This window comes from Epinephelus lanceolatus, chromosome 3 (genome assembly GCF_041903045.1).
Source record: "Epinephelus lanceolatus isolate andai-2023 chromosome 3, ASM4190304v1, whole genome shotgun sequence".
Taxonomy (NCBI): domain Eukaryota; kingdom Metazoa; phylum Chordata; class Actinopteri; order Perciformes; family Serranidae; genus Epinephelus; species Epinephelus lanceolatus.
In genome coordinates this window covers 39,742,376-39,755,538 of record NC_135736.1, presented here as the reverse complement: position 1 = coordinate 39,755,538, position 13,163 = coordinate 39,742,376, and the positions used below count along the sequence as shown (strand labels likewise).

At 41.9% G+C, this 13,163-nt stretch overlaps 1 protein-coding gene across 3 annotated transcripts; it reads right to left on the bottom strand.

Moving 5' to 3' along the window:
• Window positions 1–1,441: 1,441 nt before the first annotated feature.
• Window positions 1,442–10,518, bottom strand: LOC117254627 (protein Wiz-like). 3 transcript variants are annotated; one of them, XM_033622993.2, is made up of 9 exons: window positions 10,398–10,518; window positions 9,696–9,768; window positions 7,902–8,405; window positions 6,527–7,288; window positions 5,978–6,346; window positions 3,955–4,169; window positions 3,675–3,849; window positions 3,411–3,570; window positions 1,442–2,401 (listed from the first exon to the last, which is right to left on the bottom strand). In XM_033622993.2, exons 2-9 carry the CDS (start codon window positions 9,706–9,708, stop codon window positions 2,245–2,247), a joined length of 2,355 nt encoding a protein of 784 aa, XP_033478884.2. In that variant the 5' UTR covers window positions 9,709–9,768; window positions 10,398–10,518; the 3' UTR covers window positions 1,442–2,244. The 3 variants fall into 3 exon arrangements, with proteins under 3 accessions (XP_033478884.2, XP_078022475.1, XP_078022476.1); XM_078166349.1 differs by having other exon boundaries at window positions 3,675–3,786; XM_078166350.1 differs by lacking the exon at window positions 9,696–9,768 and having other exon boundaries at window positions 10,398–10,476.
• Window positions 10,519–13,163: the final 2,645 nt, after the last annotated feature.

Here is a 13,163-nt window from a genome sequence, read left to right as displayed (position 1 = left end):
AGAGGTGACTCTTGGTCTTCCTTTCCTGGGTCGGTCCTCATGTGTGCCAGTTTTGTTGTAGCGCTTGATGGTTTTTGCGACTCCACTTGGGGACACATTTTAAGTTTTTGCAATTTTCCGGACTGACTGACCTTCATTTCTTAAAGTAATGATGGCCACTCGTTTTTCTTTAGTTAGCTGATTGGTTCTTGCCATAATATGAATTTTAACAGTTGTCCAATAGGGCTGTCGGCTGTGTATTAACCTGACTTCTGCACAACACAACTGATGGTCCCAACCCCATTGATAAAGCAAGAAATTCCACTAATTAACCCTGATAAGGCACACCTGTGAAGTGGAAACCATTTCAGGTGACTACCTCTTGAAGCTCAGAGAGAATGCCAAGAGTGTGCAAAGCAGTAATCAGAGCAAAGGGTGGCTATTTTCAAGAAACTAGAATATAAAACATGTTTTCAGTTATTTCACCTTTTTTTGTTAAGTACATAACTCCACGTGTTCATTCATAGTTTTGATGCCTTCAGTGAGAATCTACAATGTAAATAATCATGAAAATAAAGAAAACGCATTGAATGAGAAGGTGTGTCCAAACTTTTGGCCTGTACTGTATGTAGTAGTTATGTGAACAAACTTCATCTCTGATCTGTATTATCTGATTCTTACAGTGAGTGCTGTGGCTGCCGTTGAGGTGCAGCTCGCCATTAAATGCTGTTGCTTTGCTGTCAGACTTCACTGTGTTTATAGGTTAATTTTTCTTGCAAAAGCTTTACTAGGTAAATTACAACAGTGCATTTCTATTTTTCTGATTTATTACTCCAGTAGCTGTAACACCACATCATCACAAAAGATTTCCTTATTGTCCCAACCACCAGAACAGAGTTAGGTAAATCTGCCTTTGCCTTTCACACCCTGAAAGCTTGAAATAAGCATCAAGGCATACCCAACTTTGAGACTTTACCCTCTCTTCACGTGTCTTAACGTATTTTAAAAATCGTTTCTTACAAAACAGTGCTATTGCTTTAACCAAGGGCCATTATGTGTCATATTTCTTTTCAGCCCATGATTCCTGTATGTTTTGTGTTAAATGCAGTTTAACATGAAGAAAAGAAAATTACAAAAGGGGGGTAAATTAAATTCTGATTAAAATAAAGTTTTACAAGTATAACATAAAAAAATTCATACCATAAAATAAGAATAGAGAGTAAATAACAAATAGATAGATGCTGAATCAACACATACATATAGAGACAGTGGGGGGGCTACTAATCACACCTATGTTTCAATGTTTTTGTTTTTGTTATTTGTCCCCGTTTGTGCTTGTATTTTAACTTTGCTGTCCATCTTGACCAGGACTCCCTGGCAGAAAAGATATAAAGATAAAGATAAATAATTGTTGATTGATTTTCATTTGAATTTTGTAAAAAAAAAAAAAAAAAAAACCCACTGTGGTTACACACAAGACACAGTTTAATAACGTAAGTGTTAAAAAAACAAATGTAAAAAGACCAGAAAAACAGTTTATCACACCTTAAGTAAATGTCAAAAACAGAAACACAGTGTCTCTATAACCAAGATGGCTGATTTTCAGGATGTTACATTCCTGATAACCTTTCTTTTAACAACCAAGTTGCCACCAGCTGGATACAAACTGTGTCTAATTTCTCCTGTACCAGTGTTTAGTTACTCATAAACATTTCCACTTGAGAGAAAAATAAGCATTCTGAATTTATAGTAAAACACTTAAAAATCAAACATAAAACAAGACTCAAATCAAAAGCATATGAAGGAGACACAGCATATCACAGTGAAACTGCAACCACACTTACTCAGCAGGACTAAATGAAGAAATCATTGACCCGGATGGTTCTCTCAGTGTGGGACATAAAATGTGTTAATGACAAACACTGAATCACATTTAATATCTGTACAAATTGTAGGAATTATGAGCACCGGGAGGAAAGCACTGATCATCAAAGTATAGGGTGAAACGTCTTTGGATATGTTTTAAAAACATCCAGTGATCAGTATTGTGGTCTGTGGTATCTAGTGGATTTTACCTGAGTGGATTACTGCTTTCTTCATATGGCTCATGGCTGCCCTCTGTAGGACAAAAAAGGGAACATCTACTTTACACTTTTTACTTTCAATGTTACCTCAAAATAGACATAAAGACTTCTCCCTGACTCTGCTGTGACATTTGAAAATGACAACTTTGTTTGATGTGAATTACAGAAGAGATTTCGGGGACTAGACAGCTACTGGATGGACGAGCGCTGGAGCTGCCACTGGCGCAGCAGGTGGAGATTCTTTGCCTTTGTAGCCCAGTGACAGGATGTGTTTCTGCAGGTGTGTGATCCACCGCTCTTGAACAGACAGAGGTCCTTGGAACACTTCATCACAGAACCTGAACAGCAGCACAGAGACGGGAGTGTGAGTGTAACTGCAGTAACCAAGGTGAAACAGTTTCTTTATGATGTTATTAGTCTCTATATACAGACTCTACATTCAGTGAATGTAGAGTCTGTAGGCAAACCCCGGAGAGCTTGCCTCCAGAAGAAGAGTGGAAGAGCCCTGGTTTCCGACTGTAGGCTGTTTGTAATCCGCGTGATATTGACCATTCATGTTTGAGCCGGCTGCAGTTGTTGCAAACTCTGAATCCGTCGCAATGGTTCAGCATATTTACTTATATATAAAAGTCGGAAACGGAAATTCGCTTCCTCCGCCCAAATCAAACCGGAATGCCAAAAAATCGGGGGTCTGCCCCCAGAGGCTGTATCGCCACCTGCCGGAAGTCAGACGCCAAATATAGCCGATGGGTTCCGAGAATGCTTTTTAGCCACCTAAAAATGGCCCATCTAAAACAAAAATCAGTATCAGTTCAAATGTACGTTACATTTAGAATATTTTCACTGCTTTACCTTGCTGTCAGAAAGCCTTTTTCAGTGGTGGAACTGAAGCTGTTATCTCAAAGCCAACAGACTCCACTGACAAAAGCAAAAATTTTACTTCACAGAACAAGGGTTGGTGGTCTACCGCTGCCTCTATCAGTTAGTGTGTGAGGTTGCAAGTATAGGATACATTTATACTGAAATTTTTAGGTGGGTCTTTTTAGATGGCTAAAACCCATTTTACTGCAGCCCCTAGCCATAGTACATAAAATAAGCACAGCAGAAACATCAGATATCCTATCTTTAAACACTACAGTTACGGCTTAAAGTGACAACAGAAATTAACAAGTTTGCCGATTTTACATATCTCCACAATTGAAATCAATTGCTAGTTGTCTATTCAGAAGTGACTGTTGTTGTTAGGGTGATGTCACAGTGATTTGGTCTTTGGTGTATTACTCTAAACTCTATTATTCACTGAACACAATAGGAATTTGACTCTTGACGTGTTTTTTATAGACTGACCTGCACTTGAGGGAGTAGATTTTGCCCACCAGTTTGACCAGTGGTGTTAGCGGAGGCTTTGGCAGCATAGCCGGGATGCTGCCTGACCGTGACGGCTGCTGGGAGCTGGTGTCCTGATTTGCTTCCCCTGAACGCACAACATGTTTTGGTGGATGGACACCTGAAACCACACGGAAAGGTGTTAAAGTAACATGCAGGAAAAAAATCTAAATGTTATTTTCGTCAATTACAGAATAGCTGTATTCAGCTATTGTCATCTCTCACCCCTTGGGGAGCGCAGACCACTGTCGCTGTGGGCTGCGTTAGTCCGTGTGTGGCCATGTGATTGTCTGGATGAGCTGGCAGTCATGCCCCTGTGCTCTCTGCCCACTGAAGACTTAAAGTTGGGGACAAAGTCAGAGTCTGTGGACAGAGAGGGTGAAGAAGCGCCTCTCTGCGACTGAAAGAAAATATAAGGATAATAAATTAGAATTAAAAAACATTGTTTGTGTGTATCTGGTGCTGAATGTGAATCATTTCAAGCATATTTTAGAGCACAGCCTACCTTTTTGATGTAAAGGTCTCCCATGCGATAGCGCCGGGTTATCGCTGCTACTTTAGCTGGGTCCCTCCGGATCAACTCACTGAGGAGTTCGATTGGTGAACTCGCTCCATCTGCCTTCCACTCAATGATTCCCAACTGGCGGAGGTGGGCTCGAGCATGACTGGCCAGGGCCTTGCGGTTCTCAAAGTCAAACCCACAAAGCTCACAGGATGCATCTGACACAAAGAAGATGAAAGATTTTGAGACGAGAACAAATACCTACATTACCAGTGACAGATCATACATGTATCAACTGCTCAGTGAGTTAAAGGGATAGTGCACCCAAAAATGAAAATTCAGTCATTATCTACTCACCCATATGCCGACGGAGGCCCTGGTGAAGTTTTAGAGTGGTCACATCCCTTGTGTAGATCGGCGGGTGGAGCAGCTAGCACACCTAATGGTAGACGGCGCCCCAGACTAATGTCCAAGAACACAAAATTGAATCCACAAAGTATCTCCATACCATAGTGATACAAGTGTCCTGCAGCCCCGACAAAAAAGTTGTTTGGAAAAACGTCATATGAACTCTGTTTTTAGCCTCACTGTAGCCTGTAGCTCTGACTGCTTCTCTGTGCTCCGCACTCACGTGTGCGCGCCTGTGCGAGACCAGAGAAAGCATGAGCTTTGCTCACCCGTGTTTACATCACGTGACACGTGCACCGCAGGGGGAGACAACGTAACCACAGAGCTAAAAGATAATTTGCACTACGGTCTTTTAGCAAAGGACAGCCCAACATGTCTGAAGACTTTGAAATTGAGGAGGAACAGCATTTCTTTGTTGAGCCGTATTTGTTTGAGCCCGAGTATACGGACAGAACTCAGGCTCCTGGACAAGCAGCCGCCGCAGCTCATGAGCCTCAGCCAGCCGCCGAATACCGGAGTCGAGCACTGGAAACCTGGTAGTGTAGTTGTTTCAAATCCAAAGCAATACCAACGGGTGAGGAAAGTCTTTGCTGCTCAGACTGGGAATTGGCGATGCCTGCACTTGAGAATCTGGACATCAGTACTGACGAGACTGCTGCTCTCTCACCCTGAGTGCGCACACGTGAGCGAGGAGCACAGAGAAGCAGTCAGAGCTACAGTCTACAGTGAGGCTAAAAACAGAGTTCATATGATGTTTTTCCAAACAACTTTTTATGTCGGGGCTACAGCACACTTGGATCACTACGGATGAGCAGTATGGAGATACTTTGTGGATTCAATTTTGTGTTCTTGGACGTTATTCTGGGGCGCTGTATGCCATTAGGTGTGCTGGCCGCTCCCCTCTTGGATCTCCGCAAGGGATGTGAGGACTCCAAAACTTCACCAGGGCCTCCGTCGGCATATGGGTGAGTAGATAATGGCTGAATTTTCATTTTTGGGTGCACTATCCCTTTAAGGTAATATTTTTGTGGTGTAAAAGTTTAGATTTGTGGTACTGTATATTACCATGTGTTGAGCCTGCTTAATCTACACTGATTTCATCTCATCTAACAGAATGTTTTGGGGAATACTGAGCATACAACTGGCTAAATGAAACTTTGATTATATTGCACGAGTTGTGTAAGAGTTTGTAAACAGATGTTTTGATGTAGTGTTGCTGTTATTTAATGCGGACCCCTTACTTTATTTATTCAAGAATTGTCTAAGTATTTGAAATCTTCTTAGCCGAGGCATGCAAGAAAATGAAAGGTAAATCCTAAACAGGACGCACATATCACAAATATACAGTGTACTCTTTTTTAAAAGGCTCATTAGTTTCCTTTAACAGCTGGCCACTGGAACAAGCAGAGCATTTGACGAGGACTATTTTCAGCTGCTGACTAACACACACTTGGTTCTCCAGTGAGTATTTATGGCACCAGGTATGTGGGATTGACTCAGTCATGTTCATCAACATGTCACAGAGTACAACAGTGTGAATCACCAGCTTATAACAACATGGTTGTTAAATTGACATGATTAGGCCAACTTCAAATTCATAGTGGTGTTACTGTCTTACCGGGGTGTGGGGCCCCACTCTTGCTGGACACAGACTTCTCTTTCATAGAATAATCAAGAGGAGAGCTGGACAGGTTGGTGGCCTGTTCCCTTGACTGAAGGCTGTCAAGGGATCTTCTGGAGCTTTGAGGGGTCCACGTGGCTTTGCCTGATGACCCAGTGGGCACCAACGTTTTCTTCTTGTCTTCACCGCGCATCATGACCTCTTTGAGGAGGTCAATCGGCGATGTTCTGATCGACCAGGCGAGGCCCAGCGCACGCAGATGGGCACGGGCGTGGCATGACAGGGCTTTGCGGGTGTCAAACAGCTGGCCGCAGTAGTCGCAAAGGACTGTTGGTGGGGATTGTCCATCTGTGGCATCTGAGGACACTGGGAAATGGTGGAGGTGAAATTAAGAGGGTGAAGCCAAACTTTGGTGTACATACACACAAATTAATAAATGCTAAAAAAATAAGGGTTATATCACAGCTGCTGAAAGTATGAATCAAAAATTCAAATTGGAGCATAATAATATGATATGGTATCACAACTAGCATTTTCCTGCTTTACCTGCAATAAGAGGCTCAGAGGCTGCAGGTGACGCCTGCGTGGGAGAGCTGCTGTTAGTGCTGGGTGCCTTCAGCTGATCAGACACCTCAAACTCCACAGGCTCTGGCTTGGGCTTCCTATGAAGGGGGTCCACTGCTAGCCGAAAGCCTTTCTTAGCCTTTGGGGCCTTGTTAATGGGAGACCCAGTGAACTTTGCAGGGCTTGGGGAAGGGGATGTGGGAGTAAACGGGGCTGGAGATGGTGCTGCAGATGAGCTGGTTGTGGTGTTTGTTTTGGGAGTTTTGGGCGGGTGCATGGCTTCAAGCATGCCACTGCTGACCAGTTCTTGGAGGGTTTCAATTGAAGAGCTTTTCCCTGTCGGGTCCACTACTCCGATCTGACGCAGATGAGCGCGTGCATGGATGGCCAGGGCTTTATGACTCTCAAACCTCTCCCCGCAGAAAATACAACTAAAGTCCTCTGAAGTTTTAGGCCGTTTGCTGGGTGAAGATGCAGCTGAAGAGGGCAGATGTGAGGCACGTTTGAGGGAGGACCCAGAGGGCGTGTTTGAGGGGACCTCCTTCCGTTGCTCGCTGCTGATGGGTTTGAGGTCCTCCTCCTCCATTATCTGGTAAAGCATGTCAATAGGGCTGCCCTTGATGTCACTGTCAGGGACTCCAATCTGGCGCAGGTGGGCCCGGGCATGAGTGGACAGGCCTTTGCGTGTCCCGTACCAGCAGCCACATAGTTGGCACACATGGACCTCATTGCTGGTGTCTGAAGCTGCAAGAATGTAGAAACGAAGAGTAAAAGATAAAAGATATAATCTTGTACAGTGCCTGTGTGTTAAAGGGATAGTTCTGATTTTATGAGGTGAGGCTCTATGTGGTACTTATCCATAGTTAGTTTATCACACACACAGATGTCAGTCCAGTCTGGCTTTGAAGAGAGTGAGGTGGGATGTTTTTGGGGTGGCTAAAATTAGTTTTCTGATTGACCAGTCTAACAGCAGTACATTCCTTATCTTTTATGTTGGACTCCAGCCCGCTTCTCCAAACTGGGAGCCTGTCAACTGACATTTACTCTATGTAACTAGTTCTTAACTGGGGATCCCGCCCCCACCAGGGATTGCTAAAGCTTCACTGGGGGTGAATATAATATGAAATATCCGTAAATATGTCACTTAGTCAGGGGTCATAGTCATAAGTTTAGGGGGTCTTTTAAGGAGAAAGGTTGGGACCACTGCTAGATGTAATACACTGACTATGGATAAGTACCACATACAACTCCACCTCAGAAGACCTAAACTGTCCCTTTAAAGCTTTGTCTTGAACGTACAGCTCACTGCAACACTTTCAACATTTCTTTCAAACATCTTTTAAGATTTCAGCCATACCTAAGGTGATAGGGGCGTCCGTTTCCAGCGGTGCCCACAGTGGCTTGGTTATGGTTTGGCGCTCTACGGAGGATGACCTGCTTCCTTCACTTGTTCTAGACTCAACCTGCTTAAGACCAGTAGGGGACGAGGGGAGGAAAGAGACGGGTGACTCTTTGGGTCTGGATGGAGATCCCTGATGATCCATCTTTTCAGGAGTTGTCACGACTCTACTCTTTGCTTTAAAGGAGTCAATCCTGTCCTCTGACGCTGAAGGTGTCCTGGACTCCTGCTGGGATGTTTTTTTGAGAGGGCTCGGCCCAGGAACAGGCGAGTCTGCTTTGAGGTCAGGAAGGGTTTCACCTCTCTCCTCGATGAGCTGGTAGAGGAGTTCAATGGGAGCTCCGCTGCTTTCTGACAACGTCACACCGAGCTGTCGTAGGTGGAGGCGGGCGTGGCTGGAGAGCCCTCGTCGTGTCTCAAAGTACGTTCCACAGACCTCGCATATGACGGGCTGTGTGGCAGCTGTGGAGAAGTTCAGAGAGGACTTTTCTCTTTAACTCAGGTTATCTGCTGATACAGGTTCCTACTTTCCCCCACATTTAAAATCTGCAGCACATCACACTGTGAGATTTCACTGGAATCAACTTTTTACAAGGCTACATGGGACCAGAGATTTAAAAGTAAGGAGTTGGCCCCCGATGACTGTACCTGATAGTAGCAACACTACATTTTATAATAAAATTATAAAAGAAACGGTGTTTTGCGTGTTTCTGACTGATAATGATCCAATTAATAAGGTAAATAGTGGCCCAAATACTGATCCAATGTATTTCTATGAATTAAAGGTCCAGTATAATTGATTTAGGGGCATCGGTTGGCAGAAATGAAATATGTTTTCATTAATGAATAATCGCCTGAAACTAAGAATCACTGTGTTTTCTTGACCTGACTGGGCCCCTTCATCTACATATGGAGTGGGTCCTCTTCCACATGGCCTGCCATGTTGTTCTACAGTAGCCCAGAACAGACAAATCAAAAACTGGCTCTAGACAGGGCTGTTTGCTTTTTCCTGTCGGCCACCGCAGTTCTCCTACATCATTGCCACATGGTAGATGTTTCAGTTGGTTGTGATTGGTAACCTTACCGCTAGATGCCATTAAATCCTACACACTAGACCTTTAAGCCTTGAAAAGAGATTTTCACTATTAAGTGCATATGGTAAAATGGACTAGAATTGTAAGTGTGAATGTACTTTCTAAAATTTTGCATGTATCAGAAATAAGCACAGTCCTGGGTTCTGTTTTATTAAAAGTACTCACGAGAAACTGTTCAAGAATCAAATCAAAATGATATTGTGATCAAGGTCTAATCATGAAGATGACCAATTTAACATAATGAACAAAGTTCTTCCGGCTCATGTAGCAATATAGTATTAGGGATGAATGATATTGCATTTTTTGTCAATATCCGATAGGTCAAACTGATTTGCCCGATAATCAATATCGATATATCCACTTTTGTCCCCACCTAATTTTAGTGATCATCAAGTCTCTTGTGTAATGGAATCAACACCATATTATGCATGCTCTTATTGTGATGGCCCACCAGTAGATGAATAAATGAAATACAATACCTTTCATAATACGTAATATTCTGTCATTGTGCAAAATAAGAAAAAGCATGTTGGCTGACTATAATAGTTAATTTTAAAGCCAATATCGGCCAATACCAATGATGTGCTGATATCATCATGCATTCCTAGTATGTCTAAAATGTAATTATTGGTTACTCATTCATAACAGTGTCCCCTACCTGGTGAATCCATGGCTGCTGATAACTGTGTGTGTTTCTTTTGTGGGATGAGAAAGTTGACAATCTGTGAAACCTTTGTACAGGAATGGAAGAGGATTGTGTTGTTATATGTCAAATATATTAATTCAGTAACGTTAAAGAAATTTAAAAATGAAATATTATTGGTCATGACAAATATGTACAAATGGGTTTTTAGCTGTCATAGCTTTCAAGATGCAAAATAAGTGTGTAACTTCCCTAAAATATCCAGACTCAGGCTGTAATAAGAAAATCTAACCTGTTGCTCTGACAGACAGCTAACCTTAAAATAACGTGACACGACCGTAACATCGCGAAAACTTGTTGATGCCCGTTAAGAAACATCTTTAAAGCTGTGGATCACAACATGTAACGTTAGTCATTATCAGAGAAACATCTCCTTTCAATTACTGCTTCACTAACAACTTAAATTGACTGTATTGTTCGCATTAAACATGTCCTAGACTAAATTTAAAACTGTAACTAGCTGAATCATCTCAGTTGAATCTATCAAAGCTAACTTCTCTGTTGCGCCCTTTGTTTTGCTCTGGAAGCATGCTAACGTTAGCTGCATGCTAGCTCATGTTAAATGTAATTTAAGCGAAACGGCGACAAGCTACACATCCTATACTCAGTACTGGAAACCAAACAACAATTATCAATCACAGATCAAAGTTAACTCACCTAAAGATTTGAATAGAGTGCCTCTGGACAGCAGTTTGGGACACTGACAAGCTTAGCGGAAGTGGTGTTCACATTCCCGGTGACGAGTCTTTCAAAATAAAAGCCCGAATGTTGTATTAACAGAGCTTCGGGTGAGCAAAGCTGCCCCCTAATGACAGAGAAAGGCAGGTGGTTTAATTATGTCACTGAGTTAGTGGTTCCCAACCTTTTTCATTAAATGACCCCGTTTCTATCTTTGAGTAAACGGACTAGGTGACATATTTTATAGATATTATATATTATGTTTAATGAATAACAATAACAGTGCAGAACAACTAATAAACTGTACAATTAACCAATAACAGCTTGTTAGAAAGTTTATAGTTAAGTGATTTTTCTCCCTGATGCTTGGCCATTGTTGTATTAGCACTTTGGTTGATTTAACTGTCCTTTTTAATGCAGTACAAGTAGCAACCAGTAGCAACCAGCAGCACCCAGAAAAAACAGTGGGTTCCCCCAGTCAAGGTCACACACTGGGCAAAATATACAACATAGAAAGTGTTTGAGGAGCAAAAAGCAGAAAACAGTGTCTAATAAAATAATGATAGAAGTAATATTAGTATAAGAGTTACTAAAAATGAACTAAAATGGTGGGGAAATGCAGATTGCCAAAGTAATATTGCACATGATGTTGAGAAAATAAATCACCAATCACAAAAGACAAGATTGTAAGAAGCAGACAAATAGTCAGCAAGACAAGCATATAGCACTTAAACATATCAGCTCACTGTCTGTCTGTGGTTTAAAACTTGTCAGGCACTTTGCTGAGTTAAGGATACTGGTGGCACTTGGGATGAAATGCTTCTTAATTGCATTTTTAGTTGCCAGAGGGACTATGTAGCATCTCCCGGAGCTCAAGAGCTCAAACTAGCTGAAGAGAGGATGGGAGCTATCTGCCAAGATACTCCTCGCTTTCTTCCTCTTCCTTTCTGTAAAGAGCTGGGTGGAGGGCTTTTGTGACTTGCCAACCATTGTCACAATCCTTAAAAGTTTATTTTTGGATGTCCCGTTAAGATAACCGTATCAGACAGGAAGGTGAAACTTAAGTCATTCTCATAGCTTGGTGCGCTAAGTCTAAAATCTGATGACACCGAGGCCACTGAGCTTCATAAGAAGATAAAGCTGCTGTGAGCGTCTCTTGAAAATACACTCAGTATTTTCAGAGAAGCTCACATGGGAGTCCAGAACTGTACCAAGGTGTTTAAAAGTTTCCACAGTTTGAGCCCAAGACAGATTTCTCACCTTGTAGGAAAATAAAATTAATCTTGATCTTGATTTGAAATACACGGAATTTACTGACAATAATTACATAAACTTTATTAAACTGAATTAGGTAAAGTCTATGAGCTAGTTACATGAATTTTTATTACATGAAGTTTATTTTGATTCAATTGCAAAAATGCTGTTTTTTTTATTGTTTATTGTAAAACTTCAATTAAGAGCCAATTAAACGCCAAGTCCCTTCAACTGGTCCGCTGTGGCTACACATTTAGACAAATAGACGCTCGTCTCAATTAGTTGGGGTCTCATTTATAAAACAGTGTGTAGGATCCATACCAAAAATGCACCTAGCCTACGAACAAAAGCCAAAAATTGTGTGCGGCAAAAAATATTCAATAATTTGAACAATCAGGCTTCCATCTTATCATCTGCATCACCAATTTCCTGTTTCCCAAATGTTTTTTAGCATGGGTCAAAGTTTCTCCCATCAAATCTGTCTTTATAGATCACAACTTTTGCGTGGGAAGTGGCATTCGCCTCTCTCAGGCCTCTTTTTGTGTGTATGCAGTGTTTATAAATGAGACCCCAGGTCTGGTTGCCAAAAAAAGTTCCTCACATGTATTAAATCGGGTTGTTGGCTACCTCAAATTACATGTCCAATCCCCAATTACCCTCAAAGTTATTCATATTCCTTTAGTCCGTAAGGGTCCGTTAGATCAAAAGAATCAAAAGGGTTTTTCCTAAAAATACATCCAAGTTGTGAGTATTGTTTTAAGAGGATAAAGTGGTGTCGTGTCAGCATGTTGTAATCCTCGAATGCCATAACTCTCTCTTTCTCTGATGTGCTGTCTGTCGGACCTAAATCAAATAAATGATTCATAATCTTTACGTTATCTGAAGCCTGATTTTAAAGCATATTCATACTGGTTTGAATAAACAATTCATTCATTCATTTTCCGTAACTGTCTATCCAGTTGGGGGTTGCAGGGGGACTGGAGCCTGACCATGCTGACCCTGGACAGGTTGCCAGACTATCACAGGGCTGACACATAGAGACAGACAACCATTTACTCTTACTTTCACACCTCCAGACAATTTAGAGTAACCAGTTTACCTGCATGTCTTTGGACTGTGGGAGGAAGCTGGAGTACCCGCAGAAAACCCACGCTGACATGAAGAGAACATGTAGGCTCCCATAGAGGGGCTCCCCCACCCTGGGTTTGAACCCCTCACTCCGGGTTCAAACCAGAGTCAACAATGCTAACCACTGCCGCTCTTTTAACAGCAATTTGATTGTATTCTCCATCTTTGCAGAGCAACAGTTTTGTGTGAAAGGAATTAAAGGCCTGTCCCATATAGAGGCCCATTGATTTCAGTGATTTAAGCAAATAATAGCCCGGGCTATTAATTGAGGTTTAACAGTATGTTAGAATTACTTGACTTAATCAGATGGAAACTGTATATGTTGTTGAAATAAGTGGCAATAGACCAATTCAATTTCCTTAA